Below are 24,718 nucleotides of genomic sequence, written 5' to 3'. Positions count from 1 at the left end.
AAACACGTTGTATCTTAAATATTAATATATTACGCGTAACTCACTCCAGTTATTGCGAGAGTATTGTCATAAAAATAACGTCGATAATGTAAACCGATATAAAAGCTCGAAACAAGAACTGAAATTGGAAGTTATTTGGATTGGCCGAAATTCTATGAAACTTAAACTATCAATAAACGACTAGAAAGTGTAGTTGAAACGATAACCGTAGGAAAATACGATTTTAAGAAATTGTACGATTAGTAATTGTCATTGTTAACTACGACTGAGAAAGACTATTATTTCGTAGCGATTACATTCCATGTGATTCTATGCCGATACGTTAAAGTAAATTGCAAGTGCGTGGCAATATCTTTGTCGTGGAAAACAGTGGAGAAAAGTAGTCGAAGAATAATCGATGCACAATTAATGAAAGTTGGAAGAGAAGTCTCGCGAGGCCTGCGACACACGTATGCTTTGCAGGAGGTACCCGAGTGGTTGGTAACAGAGACGCTTAGTGGATGAATACGGTCCTGCGCGATCCCCTCCACCTTCCTCATCCCGCTATACGACCAGTCAGTTCCTTGTTTGCCATACAAAATCCAATAGTTTGCCTTGTACCTCGAGAGAGTGCGAGTATGTCTTTTGCATTTGGGTATTTTTTTAAAAAGTGCGGTAATTCGTCCGTGTACTCGCGAAAATGTGCATTTTACTGAGTTTCTTTACACATACGACAAGATTTCGATGGTTCTGAAAGGGAGATCCGAGAAAGCATAGTGAATTCCTGTCTGAGAGACCAGACCGACCGGCCCGTTCAGGCTTCGTCGATTTTTTGGTCGTGAAAAAACAACGGGGCCGAAGCTTTTGTGCGGAAAGTCAGTTTCGACGGCTGGAAAAAGGACCGATATATCGACAAGAAAATCCAGTGTACTGAAAAGTGCTTATACCCGACACTCGAGGTGACTCCTTTGTAAAAGGAGCACCGCAGGACGAATATTTTTCCACTGGAGCTCTCGGGAAAATGTGTTATGTATTTACGTGGAATATTGCGTAACGTCGAGGGCCGGGAAGTGTTTGGAAACGTGCAACACTGACAAACCTCGCTTCGACGACTTCGCAGCACGGGCTGTACGCGTCCGTGCAGCTGGCTTTACCGGCTCTATTTCGTCTCCTCTGTGTCCCAGCGAAATTCCCCGACCGAGGCTCGATATCGCGGATCGAAATTCTGCCCAACGAAGAAACTCCACCGACGCTCGTCTCTCCTCGTGGAACTGCACAAACTTTCCTACCGATCAAAACTTCGTTTCATTCAACGACCACTTGCTTCACTGGATAACTTTTCTCGAAATTCACTTTGGTGCAAGGACGTTCAACTTCTTTTCAAATGGAAATTGGTATGTATTATCTTTTCCACGAGATTTTTACTGTATTCTAAGTCACTGACATTTCTATATCCATGCAAGGTCATCATAAACTACTATGTGGATGTAGACTGTGTTCTATAGAAGCACTAGGTTATAATTATTTTTATAACACACTTTTGTGTTTCAGTGCAACTTTCTTCTGATCAGGAAAATTTACATCTTATTTTGTAACCCGATGTCAGTAGGATTAGACCGATATTACATTCTTTTACTTTATTATACCAAGGAAATTTACAGTAATATGTTTTATAATATGTTACATTAGTGAATGTGTGAATTAAAATTGTCTTGTTTCCTTGTTGGTTTCTACGCTCGTTTTCTTACTTTTATTCTAGAAAGATGTAAAACTTGGAAAGAAAGAAATTTGTTAATTTTGACAAATGAGAATAAAATAATGAGCGAAGAAACGCAGTTGTGCTTCTAGAACTGCAAATATCAAAGTGTATGCGAAGAGGACATAAATCCTTTATAGCTACATTTTGTTATTGATAAAAAAACTAATTATAGATTCGAGTGATATGTAATAGCACAACGAAATATTTCTGTGTAGCTGTGAATAATCTTGCAGGAATATCTTCTTAGCACATAAAAAGTACATTCATAAAATATTTTATCTATTCCCACTTTTATAATTTACTTTTACTCTTCGAATGTCTACATTGACCGAGAAGTGTAAAGTATAAGGGATATACATGACAGCGTGCCAGGTCAAAATATATAACAGTAATAAATGATTACTAAATCAATAAATAAAACAATAGATTACAAAAGGTAGTAGTTCTTAATAGTAAACATCGATATCCATTGGAAGAAAAATTTCTTTCACCCCAAATTTATTAGTGACTTTAAACTTAACAAATTTATTGCATTTTTGTGTGAGGTTATATTACCTAAATATATCTTGGAGTAGATTTCAGAAAGGATATACTCATATTTAACGTATGATTTATTTCCTACTATTGTCATAAATATAATAATATAATGGAAATGCAAACCACGTGTATTTTAATTATTTTATATTATGCAATATATATATAACAGTTACGAGTATGAGTAATTCAATTATTTTTAACTGTAAATCGAGCAAGAAAATGTATAGTAATTTTGAATTTTCAAAAATTAATTAGAAAATTAAGTGATACATTTTTAACGGCTTTCTTATATTATTCTAGAGAAATAATTTCGAACATATTCATATTGAGATCGACGTATTAAAAATCAACATAAATACCAATGCAGTTTTCCTAATTTACCATTACATATTCATTCCTTTCACTGAAATGATGACGAAATTTTCACCTTCTTCATTATACTATTATTTTAGGAGCGAAAAAGTTTGATGTTGTTCGAAATTATGGGAAAGTGCTCGCGCTGTTTTAGATTCCTCGGAAGTTCTGTCACACGGTGATCGAGCGCGCGGTGCTTTCAAAATTCCGAACATCGTCGTGTAAATTTAAATCGATCTAGAAAGGAAACATCAAATTTATCGAATGTTTTTTCTACACGGCAGTACTACGTATTTATGTACTTACGACGTTAGTCAACGATAGTGCGGATGCATCGTCGATCACGTCATTTTATCACCTTAAACGAAACAATACCATCACCGAACACTTTCGAACCCTACTACACCTTTTCTGTCTTCTGCTCATGGCGCGCTAAACGCCACGATACCCGCGAAAGAGTTGCTGCGTCGTGTTTTATCGTAGCTTTGAGGATAAGTACAATGGTTGTGTATCGCATAGGTTCGATGTTAACCCTTGAAGGCTATCATAAGCGAAATCTCACCCCATGCGAATTTTATTTTAATATTATCGTCCTGTCGTTATTTTTGAGGATATAATTAAAAATATATCAAGTTGTAAAAATTCACAGAAATGTATACTATGCGAACATATATGAAATATCCAAAATCTTATTTATTAATAAGTAAAACAATTTTCTAAATTTCATTTTTTAATTACATTCATAAAAATATGAAGACGCATAGTTATTAGTTATAATTAATAAACTGTGGGTTTTTATGCAGAGTAATATTTTTGAGAATGTAATTTAGAAAATAGGATCTGATAGAAAATTGTTTTATCTACCAAATATTATAGAAAACACTATACTTCTGATATTTGATAAATTTTCTCGTATTATGCATTCTTCAAATTTTCCATAAATACAAAAAATCCATAGTGTACCTATAATAATATCGCCGTAATGTTATTTATAACCACAAGGAACAACAACTTCTTATCCAATATGGAATAGTAATAAAATATTTAATTGCTTTTCTTAACTTTTCTATTAATAGCTATAATTATGAGGAAATTAAATTTCACTCGTGATACGTGATTTAAATGACAAATCGTATAAAATTAATGCAGTGTGAAATGCGTTAGTGTGATTTCCTTTGATGGCAGCTTTTTAGGGTTAAACAAGATATGATTAATATCGGGATGAAAAGAAGATCTCTGATCAAGATCCTTCTCAATCCGTAGCATTTCCAATGTGATCTGCGATGAAACGCGTTCGCGGGCTGGACGACGTAGCATCACCAGCAGCAGCAACATTAAAGCACTCGTCAGTGAGTGCAGGAAGTGGCGGAGGAGGTAGTTTGGAGTACCATTCAAGCAGTGGAATAGGCGTTGTTGTACCTGGCCAAGCAGTTCGATCAGTTGCTTCGAAAGAAATGCCGGGCAGCATACAATTTGGAACTGCCCAAGCTCAACAGCAATATACTGGAGCAATTGTAGTGCCGACCGCGGCCCCGTCCCCCATTAAGGTGCGTGTTATCTACATTGTAATAACAACAGTAACGAGCTGCAAAACAACTACATCATTTTTTCATTTTTCTATGCTTTTTACTATTTTTTAATTGCTTTATATAATTTCAATCTTTTTTTTATAGTTTCTTTGTTAAAATGAAATTGTATATTTTAATGTTTCCTCTTTCTTGTAACATTGTTATTCATAAGTCTTTCAGGTATTACTGGTATATAATAAAACAGAGCGATGCGGGAGCAAATGAAATTAATCGGCTTAAAAGCGGTCTATCGAATTGAACGTTCTCCTATTACGTTTTTAAAAATTTTTTAACTGTCACGTTAATAAATCTCTACCTATCTCTATCTACTATGGAGTACCTTTATTTGTAAAATAAATATACGACATTATTGTTATTGTTCGATAACATCGCTTCATTTTTATGTATATATTTGATGAAAATACAATTAAGAAATTTTATTTAATTTTTTGTGCAAATAAGATTTGTACAACTAATTGTTTCACCTTGTATTAATAATAAGATTGGATGATCAGAGGATAATAACAGCACTATACTTCTATATGTACATTTTTTCCCAATTTGTATGTACAGGAATATAATCGAACTTGTAAAGATTAGATTTATAGATTGTGCAATTATTATCAATTGTATGTGCAGGGAAGTGGATCTGCAGGACTCACTTCTACATGTAGCAGTAGCAGTGTAAATACTGGTGGAGGTTTACATGGTGGAATAGGTGGTGGAAGTAACCATAGTATGGGTTCCCAACAGCCTACACCAGGAACACAAAGTCAGGTCCATAGTCAACAGCAACCAACAATAAGGCATAAGGTTTATATCCGACAATGTATATAAGTTAAAATAAATTACAGATATCGAGATTTATTGAAAATAATAGCTGTATAAGTATGTAAAAGCATGGGTCTAAGGCTTGTATTTTGGATAAAACATTGAAAATCAGTTCTTAATAAAATATGATATTTTTAATTAACAAGAGATTTTGTATAAAAATTTCTTTATACCTCTTATAGGTTCATTCTGGCAATGTAACACCATTAGCTTCTACCCCACCAGGCACAAGCCTAGGTGGTGGCAGTGGTTCCCAACAATTTCAGAGATTAAAAGTAGAAGATGCATTATCTTATTTAGATCAAGTAAAGTACAAATTCAGTGATCAGCCCCAGGTAGATTTATCATTATTAAAATTATCTGAGTTACAATAATCATATTTTATTTCATAAACATGTTTAATTTTAGGTGTATAATGATTTCTTGGATATTATGAAAGAATTTAAGTCTCAAAGCATAGATACACCAGGAGTAATAACAAGAGTGAGCCATTTATTTAAAGGGCACCCTGAACTTATTGTTGGTTTCAATACCTTTCTTCCACCTGGGTACAAAATAGAGGTGCAAGCAAATGAGCAAGGATATGCATTTCAAGTGTCAGTTAGTATGCCAAGTCCAACAGCAACACACACTTGCACTAGCTTGTCACAGCATCATTGCACTGTGAATGTTGGTTCACCTCCTGTTGCAAGTCCACCAACACAACCAGCGAAAGCTCCTCCAGTATTGCAGATAATGCAAGGGTAGGATATTATCAATATTTTATATATTAGTTTTTACTGTTTTTGCGGAATAAATCGATAATTTATATTTTACATGCTATTTGAAATTAGGACCGGAAACATACACCACTCTCTGGCAAATAATATATCGAATAATAGTTTGACAGTACATGCACCTTCACCACCACCGGTACAGGCATACAATAATTCACATGTTAGTGCAGCTCAAGCTCAGGCTGTGAGTCAAGCGTTGAGTCAAGCACAAGATGGTATACCTACTAGCGGACAAACTCAACAAAGCCAACCAGTTGAGTTTAATCATGCGATTAATTATGTTAACAAAATTAAGGTTTGTATTCAATTACAGAATGCGATGAGAAATGTAAGATATTCACTTAATTTGTTTATAATTTCAGAATCGATTCCAAGGTCAACCAGACAAGTATAAAAGATTTTTAGAAATTCTACATACTTATCAGAAAGAGCAGCGAAATTTAAAAGAATCTGGACACATGGGTGGTACGAGTGGATCTGGTGCATCTAGTGGGGCAAAACATTTAACGGAGGCAGAAGTTTATAGCCAAGTTGCCAAGTTATTTGAAAATCAAGAAGATTTGCTGGCTGAGTTTGGACAATTTTTGCCGGATGCTACTAATCAACAGAGTTCGTTGGTAGGATGGGTATTATAAAATTAATATAAAACAAAATTTTACTTAAAAAAAATTTCTTTTTATTAATGTTTTGGTGACAATATTTTAGAGTAACAAGACTGCTACAGTTAACGATCACACAACAATTGTCAAGAAACCGTTGGGACCTAAAGCACCTTATAATAATTCGGGAAATATTTCGAGAGATCTTCGAGAATCGAGCGGTACTAGTACAATAGAACGCGAAAATCGCGATCATAGAGATCGTGACCGAGAGCGAGATAGATCTGGTATACGAGATATTAATAGCGTACAAAAATTTGGTCACAATACGGGACAATTGAAAAGAAGTCCGTCGTTTTCGCCTTCGGTAACAGCTGGAAACTCTCACCATATACAGCATGGTCCACCTCTGAAAAAGCCTAAAGTATCGTCTATGCGTGAATGTGTTACCATAGCCGAAGCTGGAAAATATGGCAGTCTCAATGATTATGCTTTCTTCGATAAGGTTAGTACTTTCAATTTTTTATTTTCATACTATTAGGAAAGGAAAAATGAAATAAATGCATAATAAAAAAATATGTATTATTATATTCTTAGGTTCGTAAAGCGTTGAGATCGCAAGAAGTATACGAAAATTTCCTTAGATGTTTGGTTTTGTTTAATCAAGAGATAGTTTCTAAATCTGAGTTGGTGCAGTTAGTAACGCCATTTCTTGGTCGTTTTCCTGAACTATTGCGGTGGTTTAAAGATTTCCTGGGCCACTTGCCTGAGTCTTCTAGTACCAACGCAACAAATGCAAGTGGCAATTTAAATGTTGAAGCGCTACCAAATAATGTTGTACGAAGTCATCAAGAGAGACCGCAAGGTGATCTGGCGATGGAAATTGACTACACGGCATGCAAGCGTCTAGGGGCATCATACTGTGCGTTACCAAAGTCTTACGTTCAACCAAAGTGTACAGGAAGAACGCAACTGTGTAAAGAAGTTCTCAACGATACATGGGTTTCATTCCCGACTTGGTCAGAAGATAGTACATTCGTAACATCCAGGTTCGTAATTTTTATATCTCCTTTATGTGATATTTATTGTTGAATAGTAGAATTATTTTTTATTGGGTTGGAATGTTTAGGAAAACTCAGTACGAGGAATTCATTTATCGTTGCGAAGATGAACGATTTGAGTTGGATGGCGTAATAGAAACTAACGCGTCAACGATCAGAGTTCTCGAGGGTGTCCATAAGAAAATGAGTAGAATGAGCCAAGAAGAACTTCAGAAATTCAAGCTCGACGATTGTCTCGGTGGTTGTTCGCCTACAATTCATCAGAGAGCCTTGAAGAGGATATACGGCGATAAGGCGGCTGACATTATAGATGGTCTTAAGAAAAATCCTGTAGTAGCAGTACCAGTAGTTCTTCGTCGATTAAAGAGTAAGGAAGAAGAGTGGCGGGAAGCGCAAAAAGGTTTCAATAAACTCTGGAGAGAACAAAACGAAAAGTACTACTTGAAGTCTCTGGATCATCAAGGTATCAATTTCAAGCAGAACGATGTTAAGGCCCTAAGGTCCAAGAGCCTATTTAATGAAATTGAAACGTTATACGATGAGGTTTGTAACTGTTTTTCCTCTAGGTAAGTTTATGCTTCTCACTATTTAAGAATAATTTATTTTGCAGAGACACGAGCAGGTAGACGATGGTAGCGGGGATGGTCAAAATAATAGCGGTCCACACCTTGTATTACCTTACAAAGATAAGTCTGTCCTAGATGATGCAGCTAATCTTCTTATCCATCATGTGAAGCGTCAAACGGCCATCCACAAGGAAGACAAGCAACGAATAAAGCTTTTGTTGAAGCATTTTATACCTGATCTTTTCTTCCATCCACGCCAGGAACTAAGTGACGATGAAAGGGATGAAGACGGTATGCATTAAATTTGATAAATTATTACTATTTTGTAGTCAAAGCAATTTATTTTATACAAGTATCGCTGTTACAGATGAGAAGGAAGATCTCAATGTAGCAGCGTGTAGTAATTCTCAGTCAGTAACGATGAATACCTCTCCGTTGGGTGGTGGTGGCCTCCAAGCAAATAGGAATAAGGCGCCGGTATCTCCGATTCCGTCTTCCACGTCTATTAAAACCGAACCTGATATCAAAGTACCGATCCATGCGATGTCGGATGATCCTGAAGAAGCGTACACGCTCTTCATGGGTAGCAACAATTGGTACCTTTTTTTAAGGTTACATCATATATTATGTGAAAGATTAACAAAAATGTACGACCGGGCTGTGGCTCTTGCTGAAGAGGAATCACGGTACAAACAGCAGCGTAAAGAGAGCACAGCTGTCGCATTACGGTTGAAACCTAAAAGTAATTGTAAAACGTAGTTTTGTTTGTACGAAAAAAATATAGTTCATTTTAATGTAATATTCTTAATATGTTTGATATAGATGAAATTGAAATTGAGGATTACTATCCTGCATTTTTGGATATGGTTAAGAATGTGCTAGACGGTAATATGGAAAGTACCGCATATGAGGATACCTTACGAGAAATGTTCGGTATTCACGCATATATCGCTTTTACGTTAGATAAGGTTGTAACATACGCTGTGAGACAAGTAAGTATATGCATATTAGATTTAAAAAATTTTTAAATTACTATAATTTTATAATTATAGCAGGATTCTAAAACAAAAATATACAATTTTTAGTTACAGCATTTGGTCTCAGATCTTATATGCCAGCAGTGTATGGAATTATTCCAGCGAGAGCAACGACAACCGAAAGAAAGTAGTGGTGCAGGTGGTTTATGTGCTACAGCATACATGAGACTCGGTGCAGAGATGTCGTATCAGCGTAAAGCTGAAAAGGCTATGGCGGACGAAAATTGTTTTAAAATATACATTGTAAGTTTCGATTTTTCAGAATACTTATTTTGCGAATGACAAAGCTATTGCTACCATTTATTTTATAAGCTTATAATTCACTGTTATATATGTTAAAAATACTAAAATATTCTATTTGATTCATGAACATTAACCATATGTTAATGTATCTCTTAATTACAGCTGGTAATATCCTACGAATACGAACAAATTATGAATAAAAAGATATTACTTTTTCGTAAATTAAACGAAACGCGTTTTACATGTAAAACATTTTATTGTTGCAGTATAAGAAAGACTGTAAAATAACAATGGAATTGTTGGATACGGAAGGTGATGAAGCGATGGACAACAGTTGTAGGGAAAGAGAAAGGGAAGGAGTTACGGTATCTGAAAAGTGGTCTACATATGTTGAGAGGTTTTCTGCTCCAGCTGGTCAGACTAGCCCGAAAGACACCCCTACCTTAACAGACAATGAGCCAACAACCAATCATCCTGTGAGTAACGACCAGGCAGCAAGGGGGGGGAGGGGCAGAAAGCGCAAGAACACTGACATTAGCAAGAAGGTATAGGATCCACATCCCTTTTCATAATCATTGCCAACGTTGAAGTTTACATTCATTCGTATTTGATGTCTGTGATTGGAAGTTGTACTGTTGTCATTCAGTGTACAACTAGTGTCCCAAAGAACGAAAGCTTACTAAAAAAAAACTTTCTTCTAATTATTTCGTGTGATCATACTATAAAATTATACCAGAGGTATTCGTGTGTGAAACGTTTGATCTCGCAGTCGGACGCCTTTCCAAAAAAAACTCGGTCTTCAAGAGAATCATTGTTGACTTCCTTAAAGAAAAATATCAAAAAAGAAGTAGAAAATATTTTAGGAATGAACATCGTAGCATATAATATCGGTTGTTTGCTAATACGAGGAAGCTACGTAGCCATATACGGTCTGCTATCACCAATGCTTTATCACGCGAATGGGGTCAGAACACTGGTTCATGCTTGTCATTATATAGAAGTTGCAGAACTTTGTATACATATAAGCAGAATGAACTAATATTCTTTTAAATGCTAAAATAAAAGAAAAAGAATGGAAAGTCATATATTTATTTTCGTAACGTTTAAAGAGATAAGAGAGATATGATTTTCATCTGAGCGCGTCCATTGTGGTGCTGTAAATTAAGTAAAGAGAAAGATAAGAGAAAAATAGAAAAAGAGAGTATAGTGCACTACGAATCCCCATTCTTTATTCTATATATTCGCACTGTTAGTGCATTGCAATACCATTACATGTTATGCGAAAAACCACAAATTACAAATTATATTTCTATATTTTAAATATCGATTTATAGTGAAACAACGATATCTCAATAGTAATTTTTCCAAATTTTCAAACGCGAAGATTTATCGAAGGCATTTAGAAGTATACTGCTCCACACGAGTCACTGCTTTGCTTCCTCGTTTTTTACGGCGTAAATAAGTTTTGTCTATCCATGCGAGTTTCTATGCAAGGGTTTATTCTTTCATCCGGCGATATCTTCTTTACTTTTTATTTAGGGTCGAAAGGAAGTTCGTGCGTTCGATAAAAGGGAGGGAAGTGCGCGATATTTACATTTACGTACAAAAAAGATTCCAAGTTTCGGTTGTTTTTAAATTTTATTTTATATTTTATCTAATAATGTGGTTATCTAATAACTTCTTTTTATTTGTGTTTGTTGTTTTTGTTTGTTATATAATAATAAAAATATTATAAATGATTGTATAAAGCTTCAAAAGCTTATAAAAGAAATAAGAGTACGTACTAAATTCATTAATTTGCTTTCATGTTGAAAACATGATTCTCCCGTGAATCTCTCACTTGAAAAGAATCGGTCAACGAAACAAACAAGGAAAATTTTCACATATACAATTAAATCGTACTATGCTTTATCATACTGTCTCCGTAATTGTCTACTTCAAGTTTCTTTAGAAAAGGAAAGATAAAATTAACTAGTCACAGCAGAAGTATAGTTACGAGATGAAAGATATTAACGAGCATTTAACTCATTTTGCAAATGTACAAAAATGATGAAAAGAAACATCAAGGGGACACGGCATACACAAATGAAGTCATCCGAGCAGTGCCATAAATGAATGTAAAATATTAGCATAAAAGAAAAAAAGAACATAACATTTGATATCGGTCAATTCTTAAAGTTTAGTTCATTTTCATCTTACTATTATTATAAACTAGATAAGATCATAATTTCTAGAATTTATTATCGAGATAGAATTTAAAAAGAAATATGTAAATATTTGATATAAATTTGTACATATGTTTTGATACGCAACTTGGTCGACTGGTAGAGATACTATGCATCTACTAACTTGTAAAATTTCACCATTTCGCTATCATACATTCGAACATTAGTGAAGCCTTTGGGAAGGAAATATGGATATTGACTCGTGAACACATTACTTCCACGCCACATCACATTATGCAGGGTAATCGTGGCTTTTTCTGTCTTTTGATCGCTCCAACTTTCAATTTATTACTACGAAACTTCTAATTATGGCAGAGTAACTATCAAGTTCACAAAGTAGATAAAGATAAAAGAAAAGATACGCATGCTGAGAGAAGGTGTATTATATGATAAAATAACGTTTTGGACATTTTTGGAACATTGGATTTCCAAAGGTTGCGTGTGTTATGATTCCTTACGGATATTAACGAAAAAATCTTGGGAAATTTCCGTACTATTAAATTAGGGTATGTTAACGAAGTATTAAAATTGTATAATTTTTAGGCATTAGGTTAGGATATACCAACCTATTTAGAAGATTTTCAATTACGCGAACGCCACACAGTTCGACGTGTTATATTGCATTCTTCGAATTAGATTCGTTTGATTTAAAGGTGTAGTGTGATATGTAAAATCATAGTATGCATTGATTCTAGCTTGAACATTAAAAAGAGAAACTGGAAGTAGCGTTATTATTGGCGTGGACCAAGTGTGTTCCTGGCTTAACTGTTGCGCCACTGTGAGATGCAGGTGTATGATAATTCTTTGCTATGTACATATTAATGTATAAGTAGTGAAGCAAAGATTATATGGCATAGCATGTAAATAGAAAATCACTTGTATCTTTTCATTAATTCATAGCTCCAACTGAAAGGAACGTAACAGTATGAAGCGTTGATATCCCACGAACTAATTTCGAATATCTGCCAAAGGTTTCACAGCTTTAACTCTCTCGGTTTCTGCTGTTGCTTTTTCCATTGAGAAGGTCCATTACTTTTACCCCTTTTTTTTGTTTGTTTGGTACTCTAGTGAACTTTCATTCTGTGTAATTACATTCTTCTCGTGGAAATGGTATAATTCTATCGAAGGTCCTTAATAATTTTTTACAGTGCAGACTATAAAAATTGTTAGTTATTAAAAGTTAGCTAGCATCAAGCATTAAGTTTTAATGTCGGAAGAGTAATTTTTATCGAATCGTTCTTTGTTCTTTCCTAGGTTTCGACGAGTTATCAGATTTCGTTATTAAAAAATGTGCTTTTAATGTTTTGTCGCGTTTAGGATTTCTTTTTTGAAATCAAACAACTATTTAGAAATACGTTGCTAATTTTATTATTATTATTGTTTGACGTCGAGATAAAAAAATCTACGTTTTGTATATTTTATGGAAAAACAGGTACTATTTCTTAGTTTTCTTTGCCATAGTATTCTGTACAGTTATACAAATACGTTTATGACGCAAAGTGGATTTTCAGATGCAGTGTTCGCAACGTTGTTTCCTCATTGAATGATATCTTCGTATTTTGTACAAAATGTAAAACATGCATTTCCTGACAAGGCTCTGCATCATGGAATTTTAAGCGCTATTATATATATAGAGAGAGAAAATCTACACGTATCATGTACGTGTATTTATATATTTTTCGTTTATTTAACAGTTCAATACGTTTTTATTAGATAACGTGGCACAAATTTAAATTAATTTAAACGATATATATACATATATATATATATCTACACACACATATATATGTATATATATACACATATATATGTAATTGTTGCCACAAATGATCTGATTTAAACGTTACTATGACATTTGTAATATAGTTTCATTGAGACTATGAGGTCGTATGTGCAGACAGATTTTATGTGATTGTTATAAGCTCATATCTCCGTTTTCACTTTATGCAGTGAATTTTAAACTCTATATATATATAAGACATATATATATATATATTTGTAACTGTAATCTGTATATGAAACGAATATACATATAATAATAGATAAACAATAATATTGTATAGAAGAGAGATATTGAAATACATGAACAATGCTTTTAAACATTATTGTCTAACATCATTTTGTACCACTAAATTTATTACTTTGATTCTCCGATGATATTAATTTTTTGTGACGACAAAGAAAGATAAAAGAATTCTTTGCCTGTGCTTTTACGAATGAAACGAGACAAAAAACAATGCAAAATGAATATTCCATAATACTATATTTAAATACTTAGTAATCATACAGAGAGATATTTCATTTCAGATATTAAAATTTTTATGTTTGTCCTTATATGATTTTTATTTTACATATTTTTTCTCATTTAGCTTCGATTTGTTGTTCTGTTTTATTATTTCAATATTATATCATGTGTGCTGAACATTAAATGGTGATAAATATACACACACATACACATATATATATATATGTATATATACAATATATACGTATATATATGTATACACATATGTATATTAAGAGTAATATATCTCTTTTCTAACACATTTGTATTTTAAAATAGTAAAGCCGCCATATAAGTTAGAATTTCATTCGAATCATATCAATACCACGCCTTTTTTGTTATGCTTTCGATTGAAAAAGTTCACTCGTCGTCTGTGAATGTACATGGATTGAAAATTGACCTGAAAATGTTACTTTAAGCTCATTTTCTTTCATTTCATCTCGTGTTCCTTTAATTGATTTCATTTTGCTTACACAAAATTATTGGACAAATTTGTTTTATTATTTTTAAGTATTATTGGTACTAAGATTCAATATAGTTGCTGTTACATATTGTTATTATATAATGATAAATTTATGAATGAATATTTCTGAACTACAATTAATAATTTCATTATAAAGTACTGTTAACACGTAAGAATTGTTACTTATTCCTAGTCATTTATACAGTATCAGTAAGATGCTAAAAAATAGTAAAACAACAGATTACAAGATATTTTGAATGTGGTTTATTTTCGCTTATTGCTCTTTTTCATGCATAAACCCCCGAAAACCGTTAAATCTTTTTCGTACGTTCTTTAAAGAACATCCTCTTATGTATCCACGTTTTCCCAAGTTAATTGTTAATAAATTTTATTTGTAGAGTATAGTTATTTATTGATGCGTATGCGATTCAGTACGTGTCAGTGTATAATGACAATCACATAATGACATATAACTTACTTACAAAAAATGAAGATAGCATAAAAAAATTTAAATTCCTTTTGAACGAGTACCCTTAAGAAAATTTCGTTTTTCTTTTGTATATAGAAAATTGATTATTTTTATATATCTTTCATTTGTTTCTGTATTTTGCCGTAGTTTATTATTTTTACTTAAAACATTTTATTACTTTTAGAAAGAGAGTAAGCTCTATACAAGAGGAATGTTTGTAATTTAGTACGAGGTGTGAAATATTGTAATAAATTATTTTGCAATTGTGCTGTAATAAGAGCTCTTAACTTAAGTATGTTAAACTTAGTACTAATTAATCATAATAATACAATGAATGATATCATTAAAATTGTATGTATACATGTATTAAGCTGTACCTGTTAAAAAAGTTAACATGAAATGATTGTTGTAGATGGATGGAAATGGTTGGAGTTCTTTAGGCAGAATCTTGGCAGGACGTAAGCCTGTATTTCTTTACCGTAATATTAGACAGTGGAGGAAAAAAGCTGCAAGAATGATGTCAGCATCAGTGCCTAACACCAATCAACCAGATAAAGCAGCAGGGTAAGTATCATTTAAATCTCTTTATAATTAAAATCATAACTCTGTTGATAAGATATAATATTTGAATGCCTTTCCTTTCTATCTTTCTTTAGATCAACTGACAAAGAAAAATCACTGGATTCTGTGGATGCGCTTCTAAAGCGACCTCCTGGTTTAAGATTAGCAGATTCTGGGGATACATCTGACATTATCAATTCCGATGAAACCCAGTGTAGATTTAATCCCAATAGTTACCAAATGCTTTATATTGCTAGTAAGGAAGCATTCCTGTATAAACAAAATTCTTTCAGTCGTGCCAGGGAGGTATGTTCTACGATTAAAAATTTGTCTTATTTTTTTTAAATTAACGATACTCATGATATTTATTAATTAGTTGCTTTTTCAACAGTGTCATCCAGCTGTTACAAAACACTTGAATTCAAAGTTCCATCAATGGCTGGCGGCTTGGGTATCCAAGAATGTTGCAGATGTTCAACACCGATTATGTCAGGATTGGTTGATGGGACGTTATGAAAACTTAATTCCTCATAAAACACGAGTGATCACGGACAATGATCAAACGAGAACGCCTTATCGACAATACAATCGTTATCGAGTGGAACGCTTGCAACCCGATCCTCTGACGGAACCAAGTGTATAATCACACGTCTCTTATCATTTCTTTACTATTCTCTGACAGCATATTGATAATACTGTGAACTCGTTTCGATAGTCTCACATTCATATTTTCTGTTACAAAAAGAAATTAATACTTAAGAGAGGGTTACATCGAAGGCAAAATCGAGACTGATTCTTGAACTATATCGCGCGTATGTACAACGAGAGAACGTCTTATTTTGCCAACGAAGTTTATCGCGAACGAAGAAGGTGTAGAAGTGGTCGTTAAGGAAAGAAAGTATTGTAGATTACAAATGAATCTAAATGAGTCTATACATTGTGTACTAAACTTATTGCATACAATTTTTAACTAAATTTGATTCTTCAACTGTACAGGTATGGAAAATTTGATGCAAATTGAAATATCGCTGACTTGTTGAAGTTGTTGTTTGTCCAAGGGTTTAGCTTTGAGCATTCCTTCAACGTAAAGTACTAAATTAACTATTGAATCAAATGTTAAGAAAGAGGATCAGTTATAATGAGCGATATTTCTAATTGTATTAAAGTTAAGCTTGTGATCAGGTAATACAAGATATTTAAACGTATTGTTTCATTTCTGAAAATCGAGTACTTTTCGATAAAACTAGATATAGATTTTCCAGGTAAGGTTTTACATAAGAGAAAAAAATAATGGTAAAACTTTTGATACTTTATGTAATATCTTAAATATTTAGGAAGACTATGATAATATAATTGTTGTTTATAAGCATATTGCAGATTCAGCCGATTTTATTTTATTAAGTATTTTATTTTTATAGACTTACACAATTGTCATTAAAACATTGAATATCGTTAGTGATTAAAAGAAATTAAAATTTCGATTCGTAGTATGTTACATTATTTAATTCACGACTGTCTATTTATAACTGGAACGTAACGAAAGATTGGGTTACAAGAAAGCTGTATACTTTTTTTTGAATAATAACTTTATATACATGTATGTAAAATATCTTTCATTCGAAGTTTTTAATAACTTACTTCTCTTATTTTTCTTACGAATGTCGCGATTGAAGTTTTCGTTCTCTTGAATTCGGTATACATAAAACTGTACGTATAAATACATGCTTGTACAGATGTATGTGCATGTATGTATGGATATGCGATAACTGAGAGCATATATATGTACATACATGCATATGTATGTATATATATGTATATATACATATGAAACGAAAAAATACTAGGCCTTATTTTTTACCTGATCTTTAGGCTATTCGATAGAAAATGTACAATATTAAAGTATGATGGTGTTCCTGTACAGTGCAAAGCTGTTGACAACATTAGAATACGGCGTTTATTGAAAGACGTTGAGAGGTATTGACTCACCACGCACGAGATACATATATGGTTATAGATATTATTTTACGTTATTCTTAAGTATGTATTTTTTTACCAATTCTTTTACTTGTATATTGATATACGAAACACACACGTATTGAACTTGTTAAAAATCTATAGATCATCTTTTATCTTGTCGATATCAATCACAGTGTTAAATTTTCAATGTTTTAAACTTTCACCAGAAAAGAAGAAAGGATAATACGAAATTGAATGAAGAAAATCGTGCGCGGTGAAAGAAAAGAAGCACATAATACCTTTGCAAGATTCAGACTGTTTATAATAATTGAAAAAGGCAAATTGGTTTTGTTCCAATCATTCAAACAGAAAATGACGTTTAAAATCTAATAATAATGTATGCATAAATTTTGGATTGAATACATTTTTATTGTAATTATACAGATTTAGTTGAAATCTTAGCATCTCTGTTTTCGTGGATAATTTTGGAAAAATACCATTTTACATACATTTACACAACCAAGTATATAAACACAGACGCACTGTGCTGTTCGGCGGTTACGCGTATATTACAGTTATATAGTAAACTGTGTATCTTATGAAAGGTGAACAAAGAAAAGAGAGACCCGGTCTTCCGATGCTCGACTACTTGTGACTATTGATGAATGATGATAGTGTATTTTATCGAGAAATTGCTAATTTTAAAAGTGTATGTCCATGTATCAAAAGTGAATGTACAGGCAATTTTATTACTCGAGATAATAATTTAATGTTGATATATTTTGCACAAATCATTATTAATATTAATAAATCATTAATATTATGGCTGTTTTATTTGATTCGCTATGTTATTTTCAGGTCATAATCCAGAATTAACTTGCCCTTATTTCTTAACAACTAAGAATTGAGGTAAGTGATAATTAATGTGGGAAGAAGGATGGATATAAAATAATATTTCCAGCAACATTACTTATTTTTATTAAAAATGATAACATTGGTAATCGTCGTACAACTATAGATAATTTACTCTTCCTGTGTATTAAATATTAAGTGAAATACTGCATACGAATACATTGTCTGTATTATTTTCTACACGTTTTCTTGAAACAGTAAGGGTATTCGAAATTATTAATTCGTCCAAATAATTTTTGAGTATTTTCTGTATCAAGAAAACCAACATTTTCTAGATGAATTGGGCGTTACATATAAAGGATCAAATTATCTAATTTTTCAACAAACTTACAATACGATTGATATTGCAAACGTGTAGACAAATTGTTCTATATAATTATTTTTCTATTTTATCCTTTCATGTATATCTATTTCGACACAATTGAAAACAAGAAACAAGATGATCTATCATCATCTCGGCTTTATTTTATCTCGATAATAATATTCGAGATTGTTGCAAAGCAATCACAAGACGGTGTAATATATCTATGAAATGTAAAAAGTCGATCGGATGGAAAATAATTGAAGTAAGAATCTCTTTGGTTTTTAAGTAAAAATTCGAATATGACGTTTATAATAATCGAACGATATAATTATAGTCGATGCAAGAAACATAACGAGATCGTAACCTAAACTGTTGCATTTCTTTCATCAACTATATGTTACTATTGCACGTTATAAATAGTCGATAATGATATACAAAAAAGATTCGAAGTAATTTTTCCCTTTAAGTACAAAATTGTGGATTGTTCCTTATCGAAATACTGTAACCTATCCTTGCTAATTTTACACCACCTTGAGTACTTCTAAGGTGTTCATTAACTTAAAAATAATTACATTATTTATTGTTAATGGCCGATGAGGTTCGGTAAAAAATAAATTCGTTCTTATTCGTAACTGGTATTTTGAAATTCGAATAGAAATCAGTACATCGAATCGCCGAGATTTGTATTCGATTAAAAAAATCGATTCTCGACAACTTCATGGTTACCGATGAAAATATTAAAGTTTCGTATTCGTTTTATTCTTTTATGGATCAAATTATGATAAATGAAAGATATGTTTTCATAATAACCATGAGTACTGGATGACGTAAATAAATACAATTTTACAAAAAGTAGACAAAGACGAGGTTTCCGAATATTTCAAAATTTCAAATAAAAGTTTGCTTACTTCTGGTAAGCATCGTAGCTTAAGAATAAAATTACGAATACGAAGTTTGGATCTTATTAAAGTTTGATACAAACTTGAATCTTCTCAGACCCGATCTTATCCATTTTTCAAAAAATTAAGTAGCTTTTTTACAAATCAGATATTTTTGTATAGATTATTAAAATTCATCGTTAATAACTTATTTCCATAAGATCAATCAGGTCTGAAAGGATTTCATTACATACTTTCTATTATTTTATGCCAAGAAAGTATAATGAAACTTATTATTAAAAATCATAAAATATTGATGTATGTTAATTATCGCTTGATTACCTTATGATGAATTTTCTATATGAGTAATTTGAAGACAAACTGCGATTAACTTACGGCTTTGTGTTCCGTGCGTCTTGTCTATTTCGAAGGATAGCAGTTTAATTTCCCCCTTTGTTATTTGTTTTACATCAGAATTACACAACACTTCTATATTCATCATTTTTGTTTTAAAGATTTGTAACGAAATTCAAATTTACAGTGTAGTAGAAGCTAAATGAGTTTGAAAATGGCGTTACTGCGCGAGATCTTGCTTATAGCGACGCGGAATATGCGCGCGCAGTCTACGGTTCCCAAGCGATGTTAGTGCGTCGTTCGAAGATTTGTTCCGTGTAATTAAGGTAAAATTACTAATTTTTAACAACGTTTCTTGCGAGAATCATCAAAATCTCGTAAATGATCATCTTAGGGAAACTTGTGCATAAAAATATCTTATAAACGTGTTAGTTTATAATTAAAATGTTATTTTATACTGAAAGTCTATTCTAACATTCACGCGCCGGTAAACCGATATTCCGTTTACTACATCTAAACAAACTTATCCGATTTTCATTTTATTTATCTATAAATACTACAAATTCGTTAGAAATCTTCAAATTAGATCGATACGGTTATGTCGATTTATGTTTTGAGATTGAAGAATTGTTGAATAACTTCTTATCCTAGCTTGTCGGTAATTTCGATTATCGAAATAATATCGCGGCCATATTTAATTTCAAATATCGAACCGGTATTTGATTTTCTTCCCGCTGTATCTTATACACAAGTGGCGTCTCGTTAGACAGCAAAATGCCGATTTTTGACGTATAGAATTATTTGACGCGAATATATTGTGACAGCGTGACGTTTTCTTTTGTAGATTTACGTATCCGTATGTAGTCCGTATGTAGTATATAATTTGAGTGTCGAATATTCCTTGGAGGAGAGAACGGAGAATCGCTTCGTTCGATGGTGACACAGTGATCAGGACGGTGACAACACCATAACAACGGTTGTTCGAAAAGGCGTTTGTCATTCAGGTATGTCTGCATCTTTCTTAACTAAGATAATCCATATCTTCAGACGTTTCGCCTTCAATATCGTCCGATGTCGTATTTTGACGACAGTGATATACGTACGCACTCATGGATACGTTTTCGCCTGTACGCACGCACCTGTACGTGTCGTCAGGACACTTACATCTAACAAAAGAACAAAAAATATTTTTATATTGAGATACTCAAATAATATAATTCATTTATTTTGAAGTTTTTGTAATTATAAAACTTTTTCTATGAAATATTTTTAATATTCTTTTTCGTATATTTATTCAATTTTAATTGAATTAAAATAAATTTAATGAAATTAAATGAAATTAAAGTAAATTTGTAACTGTAAAGTTTTGTTTATAAAATATTTTTAGTAACATTTTCATAATTATTAAATCTTTGTTGGATCGTTATTAATTTTATTTCGATAATTATTAAATAGCGTAAATGAACAGTTTATGAGAGTAGTAATACTGAATTTTGTAACGTTTCATGAATGGTAAGAGTGCCCAATTACATACTTATAATTTGCATCTGAATTAATTGGAATAATAACTTTATGTGAAACGTCGATTACTCGTACAATAATGAAACTGCGAACGAGATTAAGCATTCATTGTGCACTGTTGATAGATGATAAGAATGTTTGTTACTACTTTTTATCTTGCAGGGTTATTACATATTAGCATAGTTCATTCATAAAGACCCATTTTGAATACATTTCGCTAATTCATGAATAATAATATACATCGAATATTAATCGTTCGATTTTCTGTAATTAAGTTGCTGCTTGTTTACGCTTTATAAATATTTCACGAATATGTTAATATATTAAATAAACAGTTATATGAATAATTAAACGAACGAATATATTAATGGAAATTATACAATACAATAATACGATTCTTATATAATCGTACGTAATGATAGAAGAAATTATCGAAGGGAAAAAAATTGCGATGTACAATTTTCGTAAAAATGTTTACTTGATAATTACGATATCAGTAATTATCTTGAGCATCATGCGTGTATAATTTTAACTTACGTATTCGGCATGAAAATCGTGCCTCGCCGAGTGACAGGATTGTATGTATTCCATCCGCAGGGTGTATCGTAACAATTCCGTTTCGGACGGTCGTCATTTCCGCTCTCGGTTGCTCTCTGTGTTCTTAGGTTATCGGGGTGCATTTCATGGACAATCCTGCGCAACTGTTCAGCGAATTCCTGCAAAATAATAACACATCAAATGTTACAAACTCCAGGTTTTCTCGCACAAAATTTACGACAAATGTAGTAGAAATAATTGAAAAATTATTAATTCTATAAATTCGAATTTTAGAAAATTGTACGGTATCTAAAAAATCATGTATACTGTATACTACATGTAAGGAAAATACACGCGGAAAGTTTTTAAATCTTCCATAGAATAATTTTAATATAGATTGATTTAAAATTACGCTTTACTTTTATACTTTCTTGTATATAATTTATATTAATAAATATATTGGAAATAATTGTACTAATAATAACTGTAAATATAATACATTATATAATAGAATAATAATAACAATAATAATTATGAATGTATTATATAAAAGTAACATAAGAAATACTGTAATCTATGGTAGATCAGAGTTTGTAGATCAACTTGGAGTAGTTCACGATTATTTATAAGAAATACGAAATTGTTTTGCGATTATCTTTTACGCGTTACGCATGAAATTATCGACGCAGTAGGGGTCAATGCTATCGATTTCATTTTGAAAAGAAAAACGTTGGAGTTGAGTCTTATACGCATTGCTTTATCATGCATTTAACGAAATACAATTACAATCTTACGATAATGTTCACACTTACGATTTACCTGTCCAAAAATGAAAAATTATCGGTAGTGCCATTAAATTTACTATTCAACAGTTTTCAATAACGTTATATGTGATCCTTTTTCGTTTTCGAATCAATATTCAACTTGACAAATTTTGAAAATATTTCTTTCGATATTGAAAGATGGTACTTTTTTATTTCAAGAATTATTTCATTGCAAATCATTTAAATTGAAATTGATTAGGATTAAATTACAACGCCATTGTCTTCGTTTTAGCTAGTTATTAAGACGCGTTCTTTTATTCATAAGCTTTCTTTAAAGATCATAACTACATTAAAAGGAAATAGTTTCGAATATGTTGCTATTTAGCTTTTCTGATAATTATTCATTCAAATCTAGCACGTGTGAATTCACTTCGAATCTTGATAGCAGGTGTTCGAGTATCGGAAATTGGTAAAATTTCTCCAGTGCAGTAGAAAATTCCATGCACAGACCGAGAAGCAAAATGATCAATGATCAGAGTTCTCAGCATTTTCTATCTACTCCCTTGATCATCGATTTTCATTCCAACAGACCTGCTAATTAAAATATCATCTTACCTCCGATCTGACTGCAGCACTATTGGAATAGTCGACGATATACAGGATCGCCAGCAGAGTCACTAAGAGTACTAGTTTCATCCTGTCGTGTAGACGAATTCTTCGAAATGTTGCCAAAGAGAAGATGCGAAGGCTGTCGCCTGTCTGTCGAAACGATGATGAACAGAAACGAGACGATTCCTCCTTGAAGAAAGCTTCCTCTCTATTGATTTATTCTCTTCGTTCTTCCAGGTGCAAATTTACAGAAGCTCTAATTATTTTCAATTCGAAAATAATTTGGACTAGCTGCAATGTTCGATGTTCGATGAATCTCTCGAGGCGGGATGGTCCCGCGCACTGACCCTGACCAGAACCTAGGCAGCAAAGGATCTCGGCTCTGGTAGCTCAAGGAACGCTTCGTGTCCTCGTCGAAGCGACTTTAATTCGGTTTACCTAAGCGTTGTCTGCCTAGTGGATTCAAACAAATGCACGCGTGCTATCTCGCAGTTCGTTGTTGAATGATATTTTCCACGGTATTAACAATCCGTATACCACGATACTTCCGACTTTATACATAGACTGACGCCTCGTATAGAATGAAGAGACTTGCGAGATGCCGCGGGTTTATATAGGCTGAGCTAGTAGCTGGCGGAGCGCGGGTGGGGACATCTGCGTTTCTTCTGTTTCGTTGGTCGATTCGAAGATCGTTCATGGGGTTAATTTCGAACTACCAGTTGATAAAATTCGAGGAAAAAAAGTACGCGATGTTTGTCTTTGGTGTTTGGACATGTTTCGGTGGGATTGATTATCGTCGAAGGTTATTCGTTCATTGGTACAGTTTGCAAGTCTGTGAGTTTACGGTTTTCGGAGGATGAAATTAGCAGCATGATATATCTCGTTGTCTTGAAGAATTTTTGTAATTTGTATTTTCTAACTTTTGATGAATCGAACGAATGCCTTAGTCTTCGTTTTTTGGAGGTGACAAATAATAGTTTGTTAATATATAGGTGTAATTAGGAACGCGACATTTCTGTCATTTCATGGAACTTTTGTTATTTATATTCTGGACTGTTTGTGAAATTAAAAGTGTATTTTATTCCTCGTTCTTTGGAGATAAAAAATGGCGATATTTGGAGAAACATGAACTAGGAGCGCAATGTTTTCTTTTACTCTTTTGTATTTTTAGAGAATATTTTTATTTATATCTTCGAATGTTTGGTAAATTGTATGACACGCTTCTTCCACACTTTGGAAATCATCCCGTGATCGAATCGCAAAGTTTGATCATTGATAGTTCGAAGCTTTATAGATCTGCAATTAGGAGAATATTTTTCGTAGTTTTGTTCTGAATAGATGGAACATGTATTTTCATGAAAATCGTGTATTTTCGTCATTATCAAGTAAATAGCTCTTGTATGTCTTGTATGACTATGTTGCATTACATATTGATCGCTGTATTGTTACGCATGTGGAATTATCGACTTATATTTACCGAACGTTACAATGGTTTAATCAGTGATTGAATGCTGCAAAAATATTTGTTTCTTCTTAGATTTCCAATATCGTTCGACTTGTATTATTTTCAT

General features: G+C 32.6%; 2 protein-coding genes and 1 long non-coding RNA gene across 4 annotated transcripts in view; 2 read left to right on the top strand and 1 right to left on the bottom strand.

The window, feature by feature from the left end:
• Nucleotides 1–3: 3 nt before the first annotated feature.
• Nucleotides 4–18,091, top strand: Sin3A (SIN3 transcription regulator family member A). 2 transcript variants are annotated; one of them, XM_033338971.2, is made up of 18 exons: nt 4–1,373; nt 3,893–4,176; nt 4,837–5,010; nt 5,211–5,363; nt 5,437–5,771; nt 5,862–6,099; nt 6,167–6,421; nt 6,510–6,908; nt 7,001–7,452; nt 7,533–8,007; nt 8,075–8,321; nt 8,398–8,772; nt 8,853–9,022; nt 9,116–9,310; nt 9,577–9,855; nt 15,164–15,315; nt 15,408–15,618; nt 15,704–18,091. In XM_033338971.2, the coding sequence occupies exons 2-18, from the start codon at nt 3,913–3,915 to the stop codon at nt 15,953–15,955; spliced, it is 4,626 nt and encodes a 1,541-aa protein (XP_033194862.1). In that variant the 5' UTR covers nt 4–1,373; nt 3,893–3,912; the 3' UTR covers nt 15,956–18,091. The 2 variants fall into 2 exon arrangements, with proteins under 2 accessions (XP_033194862.1, XP_033194863.1); XM_033338972.2 differs by having other exon boundaries at nt 6–1,373; nt 9,577–9,786.
• Nucleotides 17,295–23,724, bottom strand: LOC117159280 (uncharacterized). The gene is made up of 3 exons (XM_033338991.2): nt 23,154–23,724; nt 21,775–21,953; nt 17,295–20,882 (listed from the first exon to the last, which is right to left on the bottom strand). The coding sequence occupies exons 1-3, from the start codon at nt 23,232–23,234 to the stop codon at nt 20,738–20,740; spliced, it is 405 nt and encodes a 134-aa protein (XP_033194882.1). The 5' UTR covers nt 23,235–23,724; the 3' UTR covers nt 17,295–20,737.
• The window catches only part of LOC143303306 (uncharacterized), a 341,397-nt gene continuing 337,241 nt past the window's right edge, over nt 20,563–24,718 (top strand). Inside the window, exon 1 of the long non-coding RNA XR_013059480.1 lies at nt 20,563–20,720. This is a non-coding gene — a long non-coding RNA (uncharacterized LOC143303306). The remainder of the gene's footprint in view (nt 20,721–24,718) is intronic.

Source organism: Bombus vancouverensis, chromosome 11 (genome assembly GCF_051014615.1).
Source record: "Bombus vancouverensis nearcticus chromosome 11, iyBomVanc1_principal, whole genome shotgun sequence".
NCBI classification, from domain to species: domain Eukaryota; kingdom Metazoa; phylum Arthropoda; class Insecta; order Hymenoptera; family Apidae; genus Bombus; species Bombus vancouverensis.
This window is presented reverse-complemented; position numbering and strand designations above follow the sequence as displayed.

Bases quoted from the DNA above. Each gene is read 5' to 3' on its own strand.
- Sin3A (XM_033338971.2), top strand. From the start codon at position 3,913: ATGAAACGCGTTCGCGGGCTGGACGACGTAGCATCACCAGCAGCAGCA. The intron at 7,453-7,532 runs GTTCGTAATTTT...TGGAATGTTTAG, and splicing joins AGTACATTCGTAACATCCAG to GAAAACTCAGTACGAGGAAT. The intron at 9,311-9,576 runs GTAAGTTTCGAT...TTATTGTTGCAG, and splicing joins ATTGTTTTAAAATATACATT to TATAAGAAAGACTGTAAAAT.
- LOC117159280 (XM_033338991.2), bottom strand. From the start codon at position 23,234: ATGAAACTAGTACTCTTAGTGACTCTGCTGGCGATCCTGTATATCGTC. The intron at 21,954-23,153 runs GTAAGATGATAT...ATTATTTTGCAG, and splicing joins GTGCTGCAGTCAGATCGGAG to GAATTCGCTGAACAGTTGCG. The intron at 20,883-21,774 runs GTAAGTTAAAAT...TTCTTTTGTTAG, and splicing joins ACGATTTTCATGCCGAATAC to ATGTAAGTGTCCTGACGACA.